Source organism: Podarcis tiliguerta (assembly GCF_965153285.1).
Source record: "Podarcis tiliguerta genome assembly, chromosome: 1".
Lineage (NCBI taxonomy): Eukaryota > Metazoa > Chordata > Lepidosauria > Squamata > Lacertidae > Podarcis > Podarcis tiliguerta.
The window spans coordinates 114,520,533-114,542,453 of record NC_139534.1 but is presented as its reverse complement, the minus strand read 5'-3'; the positions used below and the strand labels follow the sequence as shown (position 1 = coordinate 114,542,453).

The 21,921-nt window shown below is 43.5% G+C and overlaps 1 protein-coding gene across 1 annotated transcript; it reads left to right on the top strand.

Annotated features, from left to right (window-relative positions):
- The first annotated feature begins 11,248 nt into the window (after positions 1 to 11,248).
- On the top strand, positions 11,249 to 21,236 carry LOC310676474 (alpha-1-antitrypsin-like). Its single transcript, XM_083438413.1, has 5 exons — positions 11,249 to 11,405; positions 15,109 to 15,812; positions 17,748 to 18,018; positions 19,583 to 19,730; positions 20,979 to 21,236. The coding sequence occupies exons 2-5, from the start codon at positions 15,116 to 15,118 to the stop codon at positions 21,168 to 21,170; spliced, it is 1,308 nt and encodes a 435-aa protein (XP_083294539.1). The 5' UTR covers positions 11,249 to 11,405; positions 15,109 to 15,115; the 3' UTR covers positions 21,171 to 21,236.
- The last annotated feature ends 685 nt before the right edge of the window (positions 21,237 to 21,921 follow it).

Below are 21,921 nucleotides of genomic sequence, written 5' to 3'. Positions count from 1 at the left end.
AAATGTGTGCACAGAAATGCACATGTTAGTGAAAATAATGTACAAAATGCCCCATATTAAGGGAACTTGCTTTCCAAAAATGTCTATATTAGACAAAATTGCATACAAGTATAGGGAAGATGCATATACTAGGGCAAATTGGGCATAAGTGTATATGTTAGTGAAAAAGAGCGTACAAAGATGCATTATTTAAGAGAAAATGCTTTGCAAAAAATGTGCATATTTGAACAGCATACAAAGATGGGTTTATTAGGAGAGATAAATACTAAATTTCTCTGCTGAATTTTCATGAGGACTTTTTTCTTTTAAAAAACCATAAACTGATGTGGAAATGGGGAGAACTGAGCATAAGGTGGGGAAAACAACAAGCTGTCAAACTAGCACATGTTGCAGAGAGTTAGTTACTGTGGTAAAGAGGTTGTTTTTGTACTCCTGATATTTTCCCATGGGAAGCTGGAATTTATATTTTTCAAGCCAATTTGGCTGTCCAAAATGATGGATGGATGGATAGGTCCTCTGAGCTCCTCTGGCTAATTTCTCTCTGTGGTATGGCCAGTGCTTGGAAAGTTCATTTTTTCAAAGGGATTAATTCAAGTTCGCACATTCCGAAAATGAATTACAGTAGTTCCCGTTCATGCTCCACTCTTCAAAAAGGAACTCATTCCATTCCAGTTGAATTCAACATTCATCCCTCTACATTCTTCCCCAGCCTTCAAAATCTCACCAGCTGCTCTCCTAAAGTATAAAATATCCTTAAGGCTAAGAAAATTTCAAAAACCATGCAAGAGTGTAAAATGAACAATTGTTCAACAATTATGATCATTAAGCCTAAACACCAGCATCACTTTTCAGATTGGTAAAGATGGTAAATTGAATGGTCTGTTTGGATGGACTGCAGCTCCCATCTTAAAAACAGGATGAAGGGCAGTATATAAATCAAATATATATATATGTATATACATATATGCATGCATACATACATATCTCACAAACAGCCCTCAGACACTTCAGCAATAAAGTAAGTGCAACAAAAGCCCTGCAAAAGCCCATCCATGAGAATTCGCTCAAAGCTTTCTCTTTCCTTTGATAATTTCTACATGCAGTTTCTGTTCTCATTAACTGATGGTGGGTAACTAAAAAACTGACAGAGAAATTTCCAGCTACCTATCTACTGGACATTGATACCCATCCAAACACCCTCAGCCAAAAGGCCTCCTAGTTTTTCTGTGCAGCTGCTGAAGCTACAGCTTCCTGTCAAATTGACTGTGAAAAACTAATTACCGAGCTTCTTATTTTCTTCTGTGCCACAGCCCTTCATTAAGAAACAAAGGGATCTAGATGTTTGGCTCATGCATCAGGGCGATGGAGATGCAAGATACAGGTGTGTGGGGATAAGTGGGAAGTTTCGGTCTTATTAAGACCTGCAGAAACAAAGCTGCTGGATCATGTTGCTTCCTTTAAAATGTAGAGGAATGGAGTCACATAGAGGAGAACAGAATGTGTCACTGAAGGGAACCAGCTCCAGAAGATTGCAGATTGTCTCATTGCTTTGCAGTAATGAAACTGCCTTGTTAATTTTTATTTATTTATTTTAATGCATGTCTTAATATGCTGCCGTTCAAAATATGCTGTCTTCCCATGGTGGCCTGCAACGCATAAAAACTGTCTGAAGCCTATTTGAGGTGGCATCAACAGAAGTGTCCAAATCAAGGAAAGTAATAGCTAGTTTTGGCTAGTTCTGGGCAGCACCATTTAAGAAAGATATTGACAAGCTGGAATAAGTGCAAACAAGGGCAACGAAGATGATCAAAGGTTTGGAAACTAAGCCTTATGAGGAACGTATGGTTAGCCTGGATAAGCGGAGACTGTGAGAGGATATGATAGCCATCTTCAAATATCAATCAATCAATCAATCAATCAATTTGGGATTTCCTTTGGGGGTTCCCTGGCTGGCACCTCCCACCATGCCTCATGGTCCAGTCAGTCCCCAACACTGGGAGAATAAGGTTCAAATCCCCACTCAGGCATGAAGCTCATTGGGTTCTTGTGAGGATAAAATGGGGAGGAGGAAAACAAAGTATGCCACATTGAGATACAAATACAAATAAATAAAAATATAAGATAGTGTATGACAAAAAGCAGATTAGCATTCTACGTTGTGTCTCATGATAGCAAGGTAATAGTTGAGGATGTAAACATATATTTTTTAAAGTGTGGCAGCATATGATTAACACATATTCCTAATTTAGTCAAAATCAAAATTAGAAAAGTAAGCTCCTCACCAAGCGTTACCGTACAAGGTCATGTGTTGATACTTCACACACTATTAAGTTGTCAGCACTTCTCCCTACACTGTACCATAAATTGTAATCATGCAAAGGCTTCCAATAGCAGTGCATTTTCCCACATGCTGACATTTGAATTTTTGAATTAGCACAACCATCTTCTTATCCTCTGGTGTGGTGTGGTGGGGGGGGGACTCTTAAGATAAGCAGCATGTCATTCACACACCTCCAACAGCTTCTGAAGGCGGGAAGATTGCAGCACGGCAGGAGCCCTTTGCAGGCAAATGCAAAACTTTAGAGGGGGATTTAATGACTTTAGCAGTAATAAAGTTCCTTTGCGGTGCACAACCATCACGTTTAATAACGCGCCTAATCGGAAAACATCTCCATTTCTCCAGTCAACTGAGAAGAATAATGTTGAAGGTGTCTTTCATCACTGCACACATTTATGAGGTGAGGTTGAAGCAGATAAACAAGAAAGAGAACAAAGCAGAAGAATATCTAAGGCTGGATTTGGTTTTGGTTTTCATTAATTTCAGGCTCACAGGATGATGCGTTCATCCTAAACTAATGCCCGACATCTGAATCTCAGGTGCCTCTCCTGATTAGCAGGATTTTGATTTTTGCAATATGCTGCAAGGGAGGCATTCTAGTTTTGAGATGCTCAGTCATAATCCCAACCTGGATTTGATTCACTTGCTTCTCAGAAAGAGTGGAGTTTGAGGTGTGTGGGGCAGAGCCTGGGGGCTGCGCTGCACTGTTACAACCCCTGGGCATGTTTACAAAGCATGCTTTCTAATGGCTTGGAAAGAGCTTTCATTCCCATCCCACTGAGGCCTGAAATGGTGTTCCACCTTTCAAGCAATCTCATATACAGACAACTCCCTCACCCATTACGGTGTCGGTGCACTTAGTAGCTCTGTGAGTCTGTCGCAGAGTCTGGTTGTGTCCCGGTTTTGAGTGTATCTTGTGTTGGGCACTCAGGGTGATTTTGGGATTTTTCTGGAACATCTGCCCTGCCCAGCAGACAGCCTGAATAAGGTGTGACAGAGGTTGGGTGTTGATCACTTCCAGGTTGTTAGTCAGTGATGGCTCGGACCTGGTGGAATGCTCTGTCCCATGAGACTAGGGCCCTTCAGGATTTAACCTTCCGTCGGGCCTGTAAGACAGAGCTATTCCACCTGCCCTTTAATTTGAATTCAGCCTGATCTTTTATTTCCCTTCTCTTCCCTCCCCCTCCCCTTTTATGAAGATTACCCACTCTGAGACCCCACAGCTAATTCTCCCCTGGCCTCCTTGCTGGCCCAAGTAGGACCAATTCAGCCAGCTAGCCCTGGGGATTATCAAATGCTTATTTCCCTTAAACTGACTTTTGATTTTTATTGTTATTCATGTTTTTATACTGTTTTTTATGCTGCTTTTACAGTTAAGTGTTTAAAATTTGTTGTTAGCCGCCCTGAGCCCGGTTTTTGAACTGGAAGGGGGGGTATAAATAAAAATTATTTTTTATTATTACTATTACTATTTATTAGTCTTGGGGGCCCTCCATGGTCATGCTTGAAAATGCCTTGACAGGGAGGCTGAGGTAATTGAACTTGTTGTTGTTGTTTAGTCGTTCAGTCGTGTCCGACTCTTCGTGACCCCATGGACCAGAGCACGCCAGGCACTTCTGTCTTCCACTGCCACCCGCAATTTGGTCAGATTCATGTTTGTAGCTTCGAGAACACTGTCTAACCATCTCATCCTCTGTCGTCCTCTTCTCCTTGTGCCCTCCATCTTTCCCAACATCAGGGTCTTTTCCAGTGAGTCTTCTCTTCTCATGAGGTGGCCAAAGTATTGGAGCCTCAGCTTCACGATCTGTCCTTCCAGTGAGCACTCAGGGCTGATTTCCTTAAGAATGGATGGGTTTGATCTTCTTGCAGTCCATGGGACTCTCAAGAGTCTCCTCCAGCACCATAATTCAAAAGCGTCAATTCTTCGGCGATCAGCCTTCTTTATGGTCCAGCTCTCACTTCCATACATCACTCCTGGGAAAACCATAGCTTTTACTATACGGACCTTTGTTGGCAAGGTGATGTCTCTACTTTTTAAAATGCTATCTAGGTTTGCCATTGCTTTCCTCCCAAGAAGCAGGCGTCTCTTAATTTCGTGGCTGCTGTCACCATCTGCAGTGATCATGGAGCCCAAGAAAGTAAAATCTCTCACTGCCTCCATTTCCTCCCCTTCTATTTGCCAGGAGGTGATGGGACCTAATTGAACTAGAATACAAAAAATTGAACTAGAATACAAAAAAGGGAGGTGTGAGGAGGTCGATGAAACAAGTAAATGAAAGGTAAAGATATGGAAATATTTTAAATGTTTTTGTTTTTCTTGTTGTTTTGATGTATTGTTTTTTTGTTTTTCTTTTTCTTTTCGATGTATTGTTTGTTAAATTTTTTATTGTTTCCTTTTCCTTTTTTTCTGTAACTATTAAACTTCTAATAAATATTATTATATATATTTAAAAAAAGACAGGGAGGCTGAGGCTGGCTTTCCCCACTCTAACTCTCTTGTCATGGTTAGATCATTTCTTGTTGATCTCATCCATGATCAGGTCATGGATCATTATGATCACCGCAGCCATTCCCTTCTGCAGGGGTGGGGGAACCAGTTAGGATAATCTGGCCCAGGGAGTTCATAAAATCCACAGGATTACAGACAGTTAAGGAGTTGAGTTGAAACTCCTTGAGGAGTTTCTGGTTGTCATGGCTGGTGCTCCTGTTGAAGCTTTGGTCTCTCTGGTTGACATAATTTCTCCTAAGTGCCCTCTTCTACTGAGCAGAGCCCAATAAGCTCTTTGGTATTCTGGGGAGAAGGAAGCAAGTAGGAAGAGAGTTAGAAATGAAATGGCAGGATTTACGCTGGATGAGTTTCAACTCTCCTGAGAACTCACTCTCAAGCCTACTCAGTGGCTGTGATGTTGGCAAATCAATAATTCTTTTCTGACACCATTGCAATTTCACTGTGCTACCTAGGGCAGCTTTTCTGGGTAATTTGCAGCCTACTGAAATTTGGCACATCTGGTGATGTTAAGAAACCCACAGAGGCCTGCTGTGGCATGCTTGGAAGACAGATGGAGGGTAAAATCCCTTGCATCCACTGTAACTTGAATGCAGCAATCATATCAGGCCTGTCTATGGAAATGCCCAGAGCTCCATCTGGTCCCATATTGTTTGTTCAGTTTCTGCAGCTTGAGGATGTGAACAAGGTATCCGGACAAGTGCTGCTCAATCTGTGTATCTGCTTAATCCTTGCCCTTCTTCGTTCATTGCACAGGAACATAGGAAACTGCTTTATGTTGACTCAGACCAAAGCACAGACATCACATCGCCAACAAAGGTCCATTTAGTTAAAGCTATGGTTTTCCCAGTAGTGATGTATGGAAGTGAGGGCTGGACCATAAAGAAGGCTGATCGCCGAAGAATTGACGCTTTTGAATTATGGTGCTGGAGGAGACTCTTGAGAGTCCCATGGACTGCAAGAAGATCAAACCTATCTATTCTTAAGGAAATCAGCCCTGAGTGCTCACTGGAAGGACAGATCGTGAAGCTGAGGCTCCAATACCTTGGCCACCTCACGAGAAGAGAAGACTCCCTGGAAAAGACCCTGATGTTGGGTAAGATGGAGGGCACAAGGAGAAGGGGACGACAGAGGACAAGATGGTTGGACAGTGTTCTCGAAGCTACCAGCATGAGTTTGACCAAACTGTGGGAGGCAGTGGAAGACAGGAGTGCCTGGCGTGCTCTGGTCCATCGGGTCACGAAGAGTCGGACATGACTAAACAACAACAACATTGGTCCATCTAGCTCAATACTGTCTATAGTGCCTTAGCATTTCAGGCAGTTGTCCTTGCCAAACCAATCCTAGTGTACTGCTTACACTATTGCTCCAGCCCAGTCCAAAAGAAGGCTATGCATCCGGGAACCCTGGTAGTCTGTAATACATATGTACATATATGTTGAGGTCCCCTGATCCCAGGATTGCACTCAAGAAATTCACATCTGTAACGCTATTCTTTTTTATATAATTAAGTTTTTTATAGACATTTTCAAAGTTTCACAATGAAATTCAATCTACTGCAAACAGAGCACAAGAATTCCACAGTATTAAAAGGAATTTGCACAGCCCAGATATAATTTTCAGTGCAACCATTTCTACCCATACAGAAAGTGATATTTTGAATAATGTTTGCAATATCTCAATTTCCTAATGTGGAAATGCATTCGCTCGCATTGATCTCTTCTTACCCAGGGTATGAGCTGGAGGCGCATGAAGCTGCCATCTTGATGAAGCTAAGCAGGTCTGGAAAATACCTGGAAGGCAGGTTTAATGCAAATATAATGTAATAAAATAAATAATATCCTCAGTTCTTGCTTTCCCTTATTCCCCTTAGATTGTAATCTCCTTGGGGCAGGGACCTTTCTTTTTTTGCTTATCTTACTCTGTAAAGTGCCATGTGCACTAAATGACTATGACTAAAGGTAAAGTGACCCCTGACAATTAAATCCAGTTGCGAACGACTCTGGGGTTACGGCGCTCATCTCGCTTTAAAGGCTGAGGGAGCTGTTGTTTGTCTGCTTCTGCAGAGAGTTTTTCTGCTATTTTCCCCATCCCATTGCACTCTGCAGCACTTTTCTCACTTGCCGCTACTGGCTGAACATTGATGCTGCTGGTGGAAATGAAGAGCCCTCATGAGCTTGGGAGTGAAGAGGTCTCTGCCTCCTGGGCAGAGCTCCAGAGAGATTACCACCATCACTCCGGGGGCTGAACTCTGTTCCCCTACCCAACCCAGTCCACTCTGTAGCAGCTTATTAAGGAAAATATATTTGGAAGGTGGTTAAAAACAAACTTGGCCATAAAGCTCACTGGGTGACCTTGGGCCAGCCATTGCCTTCTCCCAGCCTAAACTACCTCACAGGGTTGCTGTGGGAGATAAGTGAGGATGGGGAAGACAATGTATGCCACCTTGAGCTCCTCAGATAAGAAAGTGGGATGGAAATGCACTAAATAAATAAAGAATCTCGTCAAATGTACTTCACTAAAAAAGAACAGACATTTTATCTTGAAAATAACACAGAGACCACTGAATGCCGTAAGGGTACTGTACATCTTACATCAGACGACAAGCACTTTGCGGTGCTATCAATAGACTTGGCATCTCTTTTGGCCATCAAGCAATCACAGTTCCGGCTTAGTGCGAGTCGGCTTGCCAGAGGGTGTTGCCTCCTTCTTTAATTAGAGCTTTGAGGAGATGTTGTGGTTTCAGTGGGAAGGCATATGATGAGATTCCCTTTGCAAACATGTGCATACTTGGTCCATGCCTGGGTTTGGCACGCTTTAAGGAAGGGCTTTGTATTTCATGAAACAAAATCCTATTTTCCAGGGTTCCTGCAGTTGTGTGCTGTGGTCCAGCGCCACCTGTCATAGCATCTCGACTTCTGCCTTTGGAAACTTCAATTCCAGCCCTCTGTCATCTGGCAGTTTAAAACCTGCTGTTTAGAACCCATAGCTCATAGCTAACCACATTAAAAAAAAAAACTTCTTTCCAAAGGCTTCTAAAACTGTGGATCCGCACCAGTTAGCAGGAATATAAGCCCCTAATGATTCCCATTGCAAAGAGTGTGTTGGCAAGGACCAACAAATATGAACTATGTTGTTAGCACCATTTGACAAGCATATTGGGAAGCTCAGTGGTAGAGCATCTGCTTTGCATGCAAAAAGTCCGGCATTTCCAGGTAGGGAGGGGAGAGGCACCTGGGAGATCTGCTGCCAGTCTGTGTGGACATTACTGAGCTAGATGCACCAATGGCATAATGCAGCTTCCTGTGTTCCTATATTTAACCAGTGAGCATAAGCATTAAAACCCTTCAGTGCATTTTCTTCTTCTCATCCATATTATGCAGAGGGACTCACTAAGGTGCACGGTCAACTTTTCAAAGGGCTTTGCTGTTTCTTGAACAGCAGCCTGATCTGCCGCAGTTATCAGGGAATAGCATTTGGGAAAGCTCCACTTGATAGTTCCAGCAGATCAAGCTGCTATTAAAGGCACAAAGAATGCCAGAAGACCCCTGCTGAATCAGACAAAGGCTGCCAATCTAACTATGTCTATTGAATTGTAAAGCCTACTGAATTTGTTGGGATTACTCCAAAGTAAATGGGGTTAGGATTGCAGCCTAAAATATATCTAGTCAAGGGACCTGTTTCCTGCAATGGCGAACCAGATATGAATGAGAAACCCATAAGCAGGCTCTGGGATAGCTCAGTTGGTAGAACATGAGACTCTTAATCTCAAGGTTGTGGGTTTGAGCCCCATGTTGGGCAAACGTGTCCTGCATCTCATGGGGTTGGACTAGATTACCCTTGTGGACCCTTCCAACTCTACAGTTCTATGATTCCATGAGAGCAATTGTGTTTCCCCAGCACCTTACTCATTCTAAAGGTAATATCAGTGGCGTAGCATGGCTTGCCAACTACCAGGGCCACGTGGAGGTTGGAAAATGGCACATTCAACTGCCTAACGGCATCTGTGTCACCCAGGAGATTGCAGCCATAGAGATAAGGAAAGAAGCAGTTTCATCGTCTGGAGAGGTCACTTCCTGGTTCTCATGGAGAAGCCGTTATCAATGGAGCCCAGCGACGGAAGCACGCAGCTGTGTTGTGGCAGCACTGGGTGTTGAAATTTTACACCCCTAACAATTTTGTCCCTGGGGCAGCCTCCCTGTGCCCCTTCCCATGCTACACCACTGGGTAATATATTAGGGCTGTGAGCCATAATCAGTAGAAAACCCAACTGAACCGATTCAAAGAGATCTGGACATGGGCTGTGGTGGATCACTCTGGGCTGGGTCAGGATGCCAGAGTGATCTGGGATTTTCAGAGAGCAGGGCATTAGGCAGGAAAGCTGCTGGGATCTGTATCACCAGGGTGTTTCATTCAAGGAAGACCCTTGTGAAATAGCACCCCTCGAGATTGAATCAAAGCTACAGGACTAAAAGTGGGCTCTGCAGGGTTCTTCTTTGCAATAACCTTCTCTGCAGGGAAGTTGCTTGTAAAGCAGAACCAGACAAGCTTTAATCCTCTTGCTCTTAGTCGGAGGTGGAAATTTTCATAGAATCAAGGAATTATGGAATTGGAAGAGATCACGAGGGTTGCCTTGTCCAACCCCCCTGCAACGCAGGAATCTTTTGTACACTTCCATCACGTTGTCTCTTACTCCCCAAATGCTACAACATTCCCTCATAGGGAACCCCTCCTTTGGGATTTTTAGAGAAAGGATGAGTAAAGAGGCAGATGGTAAGTTATGTTCACGGTGCAAAGAAAGTCGATAGAGAAGGTTTTTTACACTAAATACAGTGGTACCTTGGGTTACATACACTTCAGGTTACAGACACTTTAGGTTACAGACTCCGCTAACCCAGAAATAGTACCTCAGGTTAAGAACTTTGCTTCAGGATGAGAACAGAAACCGTTCTCCGGCAGTGCGGCAGCAGCAGGAGGCCCCCATTAGCTAAAGTGGTGCTTCAGGTTAAGAATAGTTTCAGGTTAAGAACGGACCTCCGGAATGATTTAAGTACTTAACCCGAGGTACCACTGTACTAGAATCGAGTCGCATGTTGGGAGATTCAGGACAGACAACAGGAACCCAGCACATATGGAATTCTCTATGACGATATACTGATGGCCTGGATGGCTCTATGACCTTCAGTATCAGAGGCAGCTTGCCTCTGAGTACCAGTTACTAAGGAACACAAGCAGGAGAGTGCTCTAGTGTTCATGGATTCAAAGAACTGTAGAGCTGCAAGGGATCACAGGGGTCATATAGTCCAACCAACTGCAATGCAGCAATGTTTTGCCCAATCTGGGGCTCGAACTCATAGCTCTTGGATTAAGAGTCTCATGCTTTACCATGTCCTGCTTCTGGGCTTTCCAAAGCGATCTGGTTGGCTACTGTGGGAACAGAATGCTACACTGCTTCCCACCCCCTTTCTAATGGTAGTGCCCTCTTTCAAATTCAAATACATTGGAATTCCTTGGTAGTTGTCCACATACATCAGGGACCCTGACTTGGGCACCAGATTATGGGTGCCCAGCAGCACACGCAATGCACCATAGCAGTGCCTGGGAGCCCCAGAAGTCATGTTGGAGGCCCCACAAGGTCTTGGGATGTGACTTTCAAGTCCTCTCAAAGCACTGGAAGTTGCATCAAAAGGCATCACGAGACCTCTGAGGTGGCGTCCGAGGCCTCGTGGAGCCTCCAATGCGACTTCTGGTGCTTTGTGAGGCCCTGGAAGTCATGTCAGAGGCCCTGAGGTGGGTGCTGAGCACCCACAACAAAACGTTTGTTGGCGCCAGTGACATACATATTTATTGAGCTTGATAGCCCCGTGGTCACAGTTTCCAGTTGGTTCAATAACATGTCTCTCACCAAGTGATGCAACTTTTTATAGTCCTGTTTACAATGCTATGCTTTTCACCTGTTCACACACTGAAGCTCATCCTTTTACATCAACCAAGCATGAACAGATAGTTTTGAAATCTTCATCACATGAATCAGTGTTGTGCATACGAGTATGGTCCATTTCTCAAATGTTATACCCCAAATATTTTTTTCACCAATTTTGAAGAATGTGATTCCCATTTCAAAAAATATCAAGTGCACAGGGATATAATTAGATATATGGGGCTGTTGCCTTCTAGATAGTGCTTGTCATTGCCAAATTAATCCATACTGCTTGGGCTTAATTGCCATTTTCAAAATTGTTCCTTTTGTTTATAATGAGTTGGAAGATCATGACAATTGAGGTGTGGATTGATTATTTATTTATGCATTCACAAAGGGATTCAGTTTGATGAAAACCAGTTCCCAAATATCAAGGAGACAGACATTCTTACCTGTATCATTATAAAGTCACATGTCAATTCGGCATCTAGTAAAACTAGTTCCCTTTGTGCCTATGAGTCAGATAAACTAGTTTGCCAGTGCCAAAGGATGCTTTGCTTTCTCCAGCGTCCAAAGGGATCAAAGAAGAAGGAGCGGTGGTGAAGACACAGAGAGAGTGGCAGGACAATATTGATTGAACTGTAAGTAAAATTCTCTTAGTAAATTCGGATTTGTGATAAATATATTATTAGACACGGTGCCGGATATCTGAAATTCATGAACCTACTTAATTGAAATGCGGGCTTGCTGGTAAATTTCATAAAGTTCTTATGAGCTAGTGTGGAAGAATATCCTTTTGCGAGGAAGATCCTATCATAAATTTTTATTGGAAGTATTGTACAAGGTAAGTTACCAAGAAATAATAAGAAACTAAAAAGAAAAGTGGAGAGATGAAGAATGAAATTGATAGGCCTTCTGATACATTGAAATAAAAAAGAGTGATGGAACCCAGCGGCGTAGCGTGGATGGCCAGCACCTGGGGCCGTGTGGAGGGTGCTATTAAAGGCACAAAGAACACCAGAATAGACCTTTGAATCAGACAAAGGCTGCCAATCTATGTTTACTCAGAAGTAAAGCCCACTGAATTAGATGGGATTACTCCAAAGTAAATGGGGTTAGGACTGCAGCCTGAAACATGTCTAGTTCCAGTGTGGTGTAATGGTTAAGAGCGCTGGACTCGTAATCTGGTGAGCTGGGTTCGCGTCCCCGGTCCTCCACATACAGCTAGTCACTCTTCTCTGAAGTCTCTCAGCCTCACTCACCTCGCAGAGTGTTTGTTGTGGGGGAGGAAGGGAAAGGAGATTGTTAGCCTCTTTGAGACTCCTTAGGGTAGGGTAGTGATAAAGCGGGATATCAAATCCAAACACTTATTCTTCTTCTAGTCCAAAGTCCTGCTTCTTGCAATAGCCAACCAGATACAAATGAGAAACCCAGAAGCAGGGTAGGAGAGTAATTACGTTTCTCCAGCACCTGAGTCACATGGAAGTAGCGTACCGTGGGTTGCCAGCTCCCAGGGCCATGGAAGGGAGGGAAACGGATGGAGCGCGCATGCGCATTCAACTGTCTTAACAGTGCCCATGTAACCCAGGAGATCGTAGCCACAGAGATAAGAAAAGAAGAGTCATTCCGTTGTCTGGAGAGGTCACTTCCTGGTTCACATGGAGAAGCCATTTTCAACAAAGTTCAGCGATGGAAGTGCACAGCTGTATTGAAGCAGGACTGGGTACTGAAATTTTGCTCCCCCTAGCAATTTTGCACTGGGGCAACTGCCCCTGGGGGCCCCCTCATGCTATGCCACTGATCAAACCAACTACATCGTCGCAAAACTAAAGTACAATTAGTGGGATTTTTTGTGCATTTATTGTAAAGCCTTTCATCTAAGGAGCTCAAGATTTCCCCCTCTGCACCCATTTTATCTTCACAGTCACTATATGAGGTAGGCTAGAGCAGAAATAGCAGCTGCTCAAAGATCACCCAGTGAGATTTAAACATGGGCTTCACCACTCCTAGTCTGGTATCCTAACTACTACACCAGATTGTCTTGGGTGGCTGCGTAAAAGCAATTAACATTTCTGAAGTTTGAATGAGAGTTTAACTGTATGAGGCATTAAGCAATAAAACAAATCACCTGGTGAGCTTGTCAAAATATCTTTGTACTGGGGAGACTGCAGAATAAGGCGCACTTTATTCCGCATGTGGGAACGTTTTCCAGTGAGAGCCCTTCAGCAGTAGTCCTTGTACAGACAGGACAACTTCATGGATGCTTTAGCTGAGATTCCTGTATTGCAAGGGGTTGGACCTTGAAGAAGAAGAAGAGTTTGGATTTGATACCCTGCCTTTCACTCCCTTTAAGGAGTCTCAAAGCGGCTAACATTCTCCTTTCGCTTCCTCCCCCACAACAAACACTCTGTGAGGTGAGTGGGGCTGAGAGACTTCAAGGAAGTGTGACTGGCCCAAGGTCACCCAGCAGCTGCATGTGGAGGAGAGGAGACGCGAACCCGGTTCCCCAGATTACAAGACTACCGCTCTCAACCACTACACCACACTGGCTCTCGGGGGGTTCCTTCCAGCTCTATGATTCTAGGATCTTCACCCTCCTCCCCCAAGTTGACCATACATATATGGTCCACTGGTCTCCTGTCACAATCCTTTCTAGTGGCTCAGCATGGCCAATACAAGCTTATCTCATTTGAGTCTTACAAGAACTCATTGAGATAGTTTATGCTTAGACATCCTGTAGTGGCATCCACTGGTTGAAGCTGGTATAGCATTATGGTCAACAATTCTACTCCTGCCTTAGCAAGGAAAGTAGAGGTAACAGCTTCTGTGAACATAGTCAGATGACTTACTCATCTAGCTGAGTACTGGCTTCAGACTGTAGATATTTCCACCAGTACCTGGAGATACCAGGGATGGAATCTAGAACCTTCTGCATGCCAAACAAATGGTATACCACTGGGCTCTTCTACTTTTATCTGCAACATGGAACAAGAGCCTGATTCGTAATAATATATTATTTAATAATGTATTAAATAAATGTTTGAAACAGGGGGAGTATCCAATCCCACTCCAATTCCATTCCTTTGTTTTATTGTTCCAGGGTTGTCTCTCCCTGTGTGTCACTCGTCCTGGATTCAGGTTTAACTAGAAAATTTTCTAAACTTTATTCCAAAACTGGAGCAAGGGCTGCTTGCTGCAGCTTTCAGTTCCTTCAGTTAATTTACACCTGTCTCCCCAACCCTGACCCCTCTCGTTTATAGCTGTGCACATGAAGGTTGATAATACACTGCAAAATAACAAAACGAAAACAAATGATAAATCTTAATGCCATTGCTTGCTGGTGTATACATGAGCTCCTTCACGATGTAGGTATTCATAAAATCATATCACGGTTGATGTTTTCCAGTAATTTTTATTAAGTGTAAGGGGGAAGGGGAATGCAAAGGAACTGGAAGCTGTGGCAAACTATGCACGCACAATGCTGTGTAAAAAATGTTGCAATGATTAATAGACCATAGTAGAATTTGGTTGGCTGAAAACTGCAGGGGCAAGGAGAAGGCTCTTGTGCCTGGGTCCTGCTTGAGGATTCCCCATAGGCATCTGGTTGGCCACTGTGAGAATAGGATGGTGGACTAGATGAGTCACTGGACTGATCCAGCAGGCTCTTCTCATGCTCTAATGTTCCTGTAAGTGGACTTCAAAGTTCAATAGGGAAGAGCCTGCAAGTCTTCTATAATGGAACTCAATATTCCATCTACTGAAATATAATGAAGGTGGGGGTGCTGCATTCATTGGGGTGGGATGAGGTGGCAGTGGTGAAATTGGGGCAGCTCAGGGGAAGTGCCCCTAACCTTGCCACCTCCTTCCTTCATCTCTATCCTAACCAGTGTGGTGTAGTGGTTAAGAGTGGTAAACTTGTAATCTGGTGAACCGGGTTCGCTTCCCTGCTCCTCCACATGCAGCTGCTGGGTGACCTTGGGCTAGTCACACTTCTCTGAAGTCTCTCAGCCCCACTCACCTCACAGAGTGTTTGTTGTGGGGAAGGAAGGGAAAGGAGAATGTTAGTTGCATTGAGACTCCTTCAAGTAGTGATAAACCGGGATATCAAATCCGAACTCCTCCTCCTCCTCCTCCTCTTCTTCTTCTAACAACAACAAGGGCAGTGCCACCAAAAGGATGCTACTACCTCTGCCCCTGCATGAATCAGGGTAACCATGGTTTACAGCCAATGGTGCAAATAGCACACTAGTTTTTTTTTTTTGGGGGGGGAGCTGAAAATAATGAGTTAATTGAGCTAATGTATTTTTTTTTTCTTTCTACCTCCCCTCTCTCTTTTTTTAAAAGGGGGAAAATGGCGATTTCCCTCCTTTTCTTTTTAATTGCTGGGATCCTGGCTAACAATCTTAACCTACCAAATTCTGTGAATCCCAGCAGTTACATGAACAGGTGTGACAACTATGATAGCAACCCCCAAGATTTGAACCGCCAAAACCAACCCAATGGAGGAAGAACACAGACTCCAAACCAGGTCCTGGTCAACAGCAATTCAGACTTTGCATTCAAGTTCTTCAGGCAGGTTTCTTCTAATGGAGGCAACCGAGGCAGTCCCTTCAAGAAGAACATCGTCTTCTCTCCCATGTGTATCTCCACAGCTTTTGCGATGCTGTCTTTGGGCGCTAGGGCCAACACCTTAGACCAGATCCTTAGAGGACTTGACTTCAAGCCATCAGAGATTCAGGAGAGGATGATACATGAAGGCTTCCACAACCTCATCTACTCATTAAGCAACGGGGGTTCAGGCCTCCAAATGGAAATGGGGAATTGTCTGTTTGTGCAAAATGAGTTGCATCCACAACCTCAGTTCCTAAGGGAGCTCAGGAACATTTATGGAGGAGAGATCTATATGGAAAATTTTAAGGACACAGCAGTAACTGAGGAGCACATCAATCAATATGTGAAAACGAAAACCCATGGGAAGATTTCTAAGCTCGTCGATGGAGTTGACCCAATTACTGAAATACTACTGGTTAGCTATATTTACATGAAAGGTAAGACAAGCTAATGGGCCTGCCCTGTGATCTCCTTTCCTCACCTTATGGCTAATCCTAGATTCTTGTCACTTCCCACAGAGTTCCTAAGTAGAACTTCATCCTGTGTACTGATGTTTGCTTTTGTTTGTGAGGAAGAGAATTTTGGTCAGGCAACAAATTCCTGCTCCATAGTGATTCTATGCAATGGATCTGTTATTAGGTGACCTCAGTAATTACGACTGTGCAAGGCAGCCTCAATTCAGTTCAGAACTTAATTAAATGTTCTAACCCCTTCCTTCCTTCCTTCCTTCCTTCCTTCCTTCCTTCCTTCCTTCCTTCCTTCCTTCCTTCCTCTCATTCTGTATGTCTTTCTGTCTTTCTTATGCCCTGCACTTCCAAGGCCAATAAAATGCCAGGGATTCCTTAGTGTGTTCACTGAAGTTAGTAAAAGTATTTAAAGAGCACTTAGTAAAAGTATTTAAATTAGGCACAATGACAGAAGGGGGGGTGGGGAATACAGCAACCTCTGATTTAGATGAAAAAGTGGAACAAATAATTAAATATGTTTCCATATATGAATTTTAGCCAAATACTGAAGTTGTATTCAACCATATACAACCATGAAAAGATATCAGGGTGTTATTCATTGGTGAGGTTTTAGAACTGTTAAATTTAGGTTGGACAAACAGCTAATCAATACAAAACCAAGGCAGTCAAACCACCATGACATCCATAGGATATAATGAGCTGAAAGGTAATTTAAAGGTCATCGAGTCCAACCCCTGAGTAATACATGTGCTTTTACTATTTTTTGTTAGGAGCCTACAGTGCAGGATACAACTACAGTATCTCTGTCAGATAACCATCCAACATCTGCTTAAATCAGAGGTGTCTGTCTGTGTGCGTGTAGAGGAGCATTCATTCATAGAACCCCCTCCTAACTGCAGCCTGAAATGATACAGTTCCGTTGTCTCTGGATTTAAGCCGCTTGTTGACTTTGTATTTTGAGATAATGCAAGGAGCAGAGGTCTTAACAGGCAACTCAGTTTTATTAAAAAATTAAGTGGGTACCATAATAATTTATTTGATAAATAGTGTTATAAAAGGGTACACATTGGTGTTTACGTTCCCGCCCCCTGAACTGATTTTTTCAAAAGTGAACTCAGTATACACACCTCAGTTTATGATATCTGTGATTGTTTAGCAGATGCCACTCACAGCCATGTGGGCCCACGTGCAAACTTTTTTGTTTCTTTTAACCATGTCAGCTAACATAGGAGAATCCGATTAAACATCGGGAAAAGCTTTCTGACAGTAAGAGCAGTTTGACAGTGGAATGGGCTCCCTTGGGAGGTTGTGATCTTCATTTCCTTGGAGGTCTTTAAGCAGAGGTTGGGTGGCCACCTGCCATGGATGCTTTAGCTGAGATTCCTGCATTGCAGGGGATTAGACTACATGTTCCTTCGGGTCTCTTCCAGCTGTACAATTCTGTGATTCAATTATTCTATGATCCAGGTTGTGATAAATTACATCATGTACTATAAGTATATTTCAGAGATGGTGAAAGAGAAAGTGTGAGAGGGAGAAAAGCAGAAATATTTTTGAAAGCCAAAAGAAAAGCGAAAGGACAGCTCTAGAGTAAGGGTTGTAGCCAACGCCATTTTCCTTAGCCCCATTGAAATTAATGAACCAAACTAGTCATGTCTATTATTTTCAGGGACTCTACTCAGTAGGACTAACATTGGATACAACTTGGAGAAATGAAAGGTAAAGAGATAGAAGACAAAAATCCCGTGGACTAAAGATCTAGCCAAGGTCAAGAAATGTTGAGTGTCCTAAAGTACCTGCGCTTCTTGCATGCAAACAGGTCTATGCAAGAGTAGAATTGTTCCAATGAGTAACAAGTATCTATGGCACTTTAAAAAAATAAATCCCTTTCTTCTTTTCCTTAAGCCAAATGGAAGAAGCCATTTGACCCAAAGTACACGACAGAGCAGAACTTCTACGTGGATCCTTACACGGTTGTGAAAGTGCCAATGATGTTTCAGATGGGTATGTTTGAAACCGGCTATGACAACGAGCGACTGTGCACCATTTTGAAGCTGCCTTATGAAGGACATGCCGCTTCCTATTTTATCCTACCCGACAAGGGGCAGATGGAGAGGGTGGCTAACAGCTTGTCGTGTGGAGCTTTGCGGACTTGGAAGAGAATACTCACACGGAGGTAACAGCTTTCAACTTTTGACTCTGGTGTCAGGCAGCTCAGGTTCAGATATATAAGAACAATTGTGTGGTGAGCTTTTGAAGGAAAGGCCTTACTTCAGCAGTGGGGAACCTGAGGCCCTCTGAATGTTGCTGGACTCTAGTTCCCATCAGTCCCAGCCATCCTGGCCAATGGCTAAGGATGAAGGGAGTTGTAGCTGAGCAACTTCTGGAGGTCTACAAGTTCCCCATCCTTGTTTTACTTCAGCAAATGCATGCAGCGGGTGGACATACAACACCCCACAAGTGTCCCAGAAAAAACTGGGACATCCTGTTTTATTGTATGAGAGCATGGCAGATCTTGCCCTGGAAAAGTGTCTTTTGGGTTATGTGATCTCACACAGGTCACATGATTTTGTGCAGGTACACAGCCTGGAAGATGTGCATCTTTCAGTGTTTTGGGACTCAAGATGTTGGACACTCAATGGGACGCAGGTGGTGCTGTGGGTTAAACCACAGAGCCTAGGACTTGCCAATCAAAGGGTCCTGCTAACCTAGCAGTTCGAAAGCACGACTAAGTGCAAGTAGATAAATAGGTACCGCTCCGGTGGGAAGGTAAACGGTGTTTCTGTGCGCTGCTCTGGTTTGCCAGAAGCGGCTTAGTCATGCTGGCCACATGACCCGGAAGCTGTACGCCGGCTCCCTTAGCCAATAAAGCGAGATGAGCACCGCAACCCCAGAGTCAGTCACGACTGGACCTAATGGTCAGGGGTCCCTTTACCTTTAAGAAAGCTGATGGCAAGGATGGAAAATTTGTGGTCCCATTCCTCCCCCTCCCCCAGTGTTGGACATAAAGCAAAATCAGACAGCCTTTGGGGCACTTCAGACTGAGGTGGCCTTTGTGACAAAGTACAGATCAGGGTCCAAATTGTACCTTTGTTGCTGGTGCACACTCTTTGTTAAGCAGCCCTTCCTGGCATTTGGTGTTCAGGTATCCTGCCTCTACACATGGAGATTAGGAAGCTGTCTTCTGGGAATATAGCAGAATATAGTGCAGATATCGCACTCATTTTCAGGTTACATGCTTCCAGAAGATAAACATTTCCAAATAATGCAGAATGAGCCTTAAACTTCAGCCAGATTTCTGAAAGTGGTTTTTTTACATTGCATGAAAGCTGAAATCAAACACAGAAATTAACAGGCAGGGAAATGTTGGGGAAATGGAATAAACTGCCATGTGAATGCAGCCTGGGTTTGCACACGAGAATAAGGAGGTAACATGGATGGTTTCACTTTGGAATACAGGTGAGGGTACCACTTTTGAACACTCCCCCATGCAATTGTCCCTCCTTGAAAATAGAAAGCTAGCCTGGCAGGGAAAAATTTCTAGCTCAGTCCTTAGCCTGGATCTCTCTTTGCAAGGATTTTTACATGTAGTGGTACATTATAGAGAGATAGCCATCCATCTAAGCCCATTTTACCACTTCATTCTGCTGTATAATATACACAGCCTAATATGCATGGTATTTTCTCGTATGATTAATAAATTCTTCTTTGTCTTTCTCCCTTGTTTTATTCTTGAATAGCTCTGTAGATGTGTATCTTCCAAGATGCTTGGCGAGTGGAGAGCTTAACCTGAAAGACATAATGTACACCATGGGTGTGGTTGATGTATTCACTGACAGAGCAGACCTGTCTGGAATTACAGGGCAGCCTCAGCACAGGCTCTCGGGAGTAAGTTGGGGCTTTTATTTGTGTGTGTGTGTGTGTGTGTAGGATAGAGAATGAATATGGTAGAAGCTGTGAAGGCTTGAATTTCTGCATCTGCATATCACCAGGCTAACTTGTTTCAGCATCATGGTGTCCTTCAAAAAATCCAGGTATTGTCATTTGGTGAGGGTGGTAAACATTTTCTGTTAGTTAGCCCCAGGACAAAGAACTCGGGGCCTCTCAAAGAACTCAAAAGTTTCTAGAGATTCTGGAAAAAAAATAGAATGACCTGTTCCACCACTTTAAGACAACTATGGGATGTAGATAATGGACAAAGTTCCAGCTACCTTGCGCAGTAAATTCCAATTCCTTGGATACCAAGGAATTTATATGTGTACCTGGCAGGGCAATCTTATACATACTTAGCCCACTGTGGGCTTGATCTCTGCTAAGTCTGTTTAGGGACATAGTCTTTCAGCTGGATCTGCACTGACCTTTTTAACGTTATTAGAACAATATTAGATATATCGTTCTAAAATGTCACATGGCATACTGGTAGATTAAAAATGTTCATTACCTTGTTTTGTTCATCAAAACACACTTTTCCTATTGCCAGTTCCTGGGTGCCCTCTGGTGTCACAATTTCATAACGTAACTTCCCTGGGGAGAAGTACTAAAATGCTGGTGAATTTTCACAGGAAATTGGAAGGGACTTGCATGGAGACAAGGAAACTTGTGAAAACTGGCCCTTTTGCAGACAGACCCCTTTTGCAAACTCAGAATCCAACCCTGTGTCAGGAAGCATACAAAGTGACCTGGTTTTTCTTGATAAGTTGCTTTGAGCATTTGTTTTCTTTGGTCTAAAGCAGCTGACAAATGTAATAGATAACAAAGACAACCCTAGTGCCACTCAAGTTGATTCTTTCCCCCTCCCAAACCCCCACCAATTTGGGTGGCAGTGGCAAAGAAGAAGAAAGAAAAGAAGTAGACTCATGGCTGGTGTGGACAACCCAATGTTGATGCAAATCACTCGCTCTCTCATCATCAGGAAAAATGGTGTTTGTGTGTGTCTTCTGTGTGTGCTCATATGAGGGTGTGTGTTCAAGAGTGTGGGGCTTCTGGCTCTTGGAAGTTTGGGCATATGAGAACGCTTCCCTCAATCTTAAAAAACTGTGAGCCACCCCTAGTCCAAGAAAACACATTTGCATTTTATCCATCCATTGGCAGCATGACATTATCTCTCCCCCCCCCCCCAATCTTTCCTTTGCACAGGCCCTTCATAAGGCTATGATGATGATAGATGAGAGAGGAACAGAAGCAGCAGCAGCCTCTTCTATGGACATGGTGCCAATGTCTATGCCTACTATCATTAAGTTCAACGAGCCTTTTATAACCATGGTTGTTGATGAACCTACTAACAGTATCCTCTTCATGGCGAAGATCTTCAATCCTACAGAGAAGTAGCTGTAGACCAAGATCACCAGACTGTTAATCAGCATGTACTCAATAAACTCATTGGTTTGATCAGCACTGAATTGACTTGCTTATTGTATCTCCAGTTCAGCTGCACTACTGGGTTACTTGGGGAGGAAAGGAAGGGCAAAAGGCCAACAAATCAGCATTACCTGCAAATTTGGGAACAGTACCTTGTGATGTGGTAGCTTCAGACTCATTCTATCACCCTATTCATATATATTGACTGCCCAAATGGATGAATCCCTAGTGCAGGGGAGGGGAACATTTTCCAAACCAAGGTCAGCTTTCCCTTCTGGGCATCCTGGGACAGGGCAAGTCTCGTGATGGGCAGGGTCAGAGGCAAAGATTCGGCAATGAATGTAAATATTATATTTGCACAGCAGCCTAGTTTTTACATGCCTACAACTTTCTGTTTGTTGGATCAATCCATCAACCTCTGATGGATCATTTAGATGGATGTGTGTGTCCCCCAGTATCCATACTCAGCAGAGTTACATCTCAACACAGCTCCTTCCTTGGAAGCGTCTTCGGGGTTGAAGGTACACCAGTAGGCAATAAACATTCATGGACGCCACAAAGATTCAGTCAAGTGTAGAGGTTTACTTGACAGGCATAAAAGCATATTGGTAGCAAATATATACAGACATTCACCACTGCCATGGTCATGTCATGCTTTGAGTCCAACAAGAGTCCAAAACCCCCTCTCTGTTTCTCCCACCACAAGGTGCAAGCAAGAGAC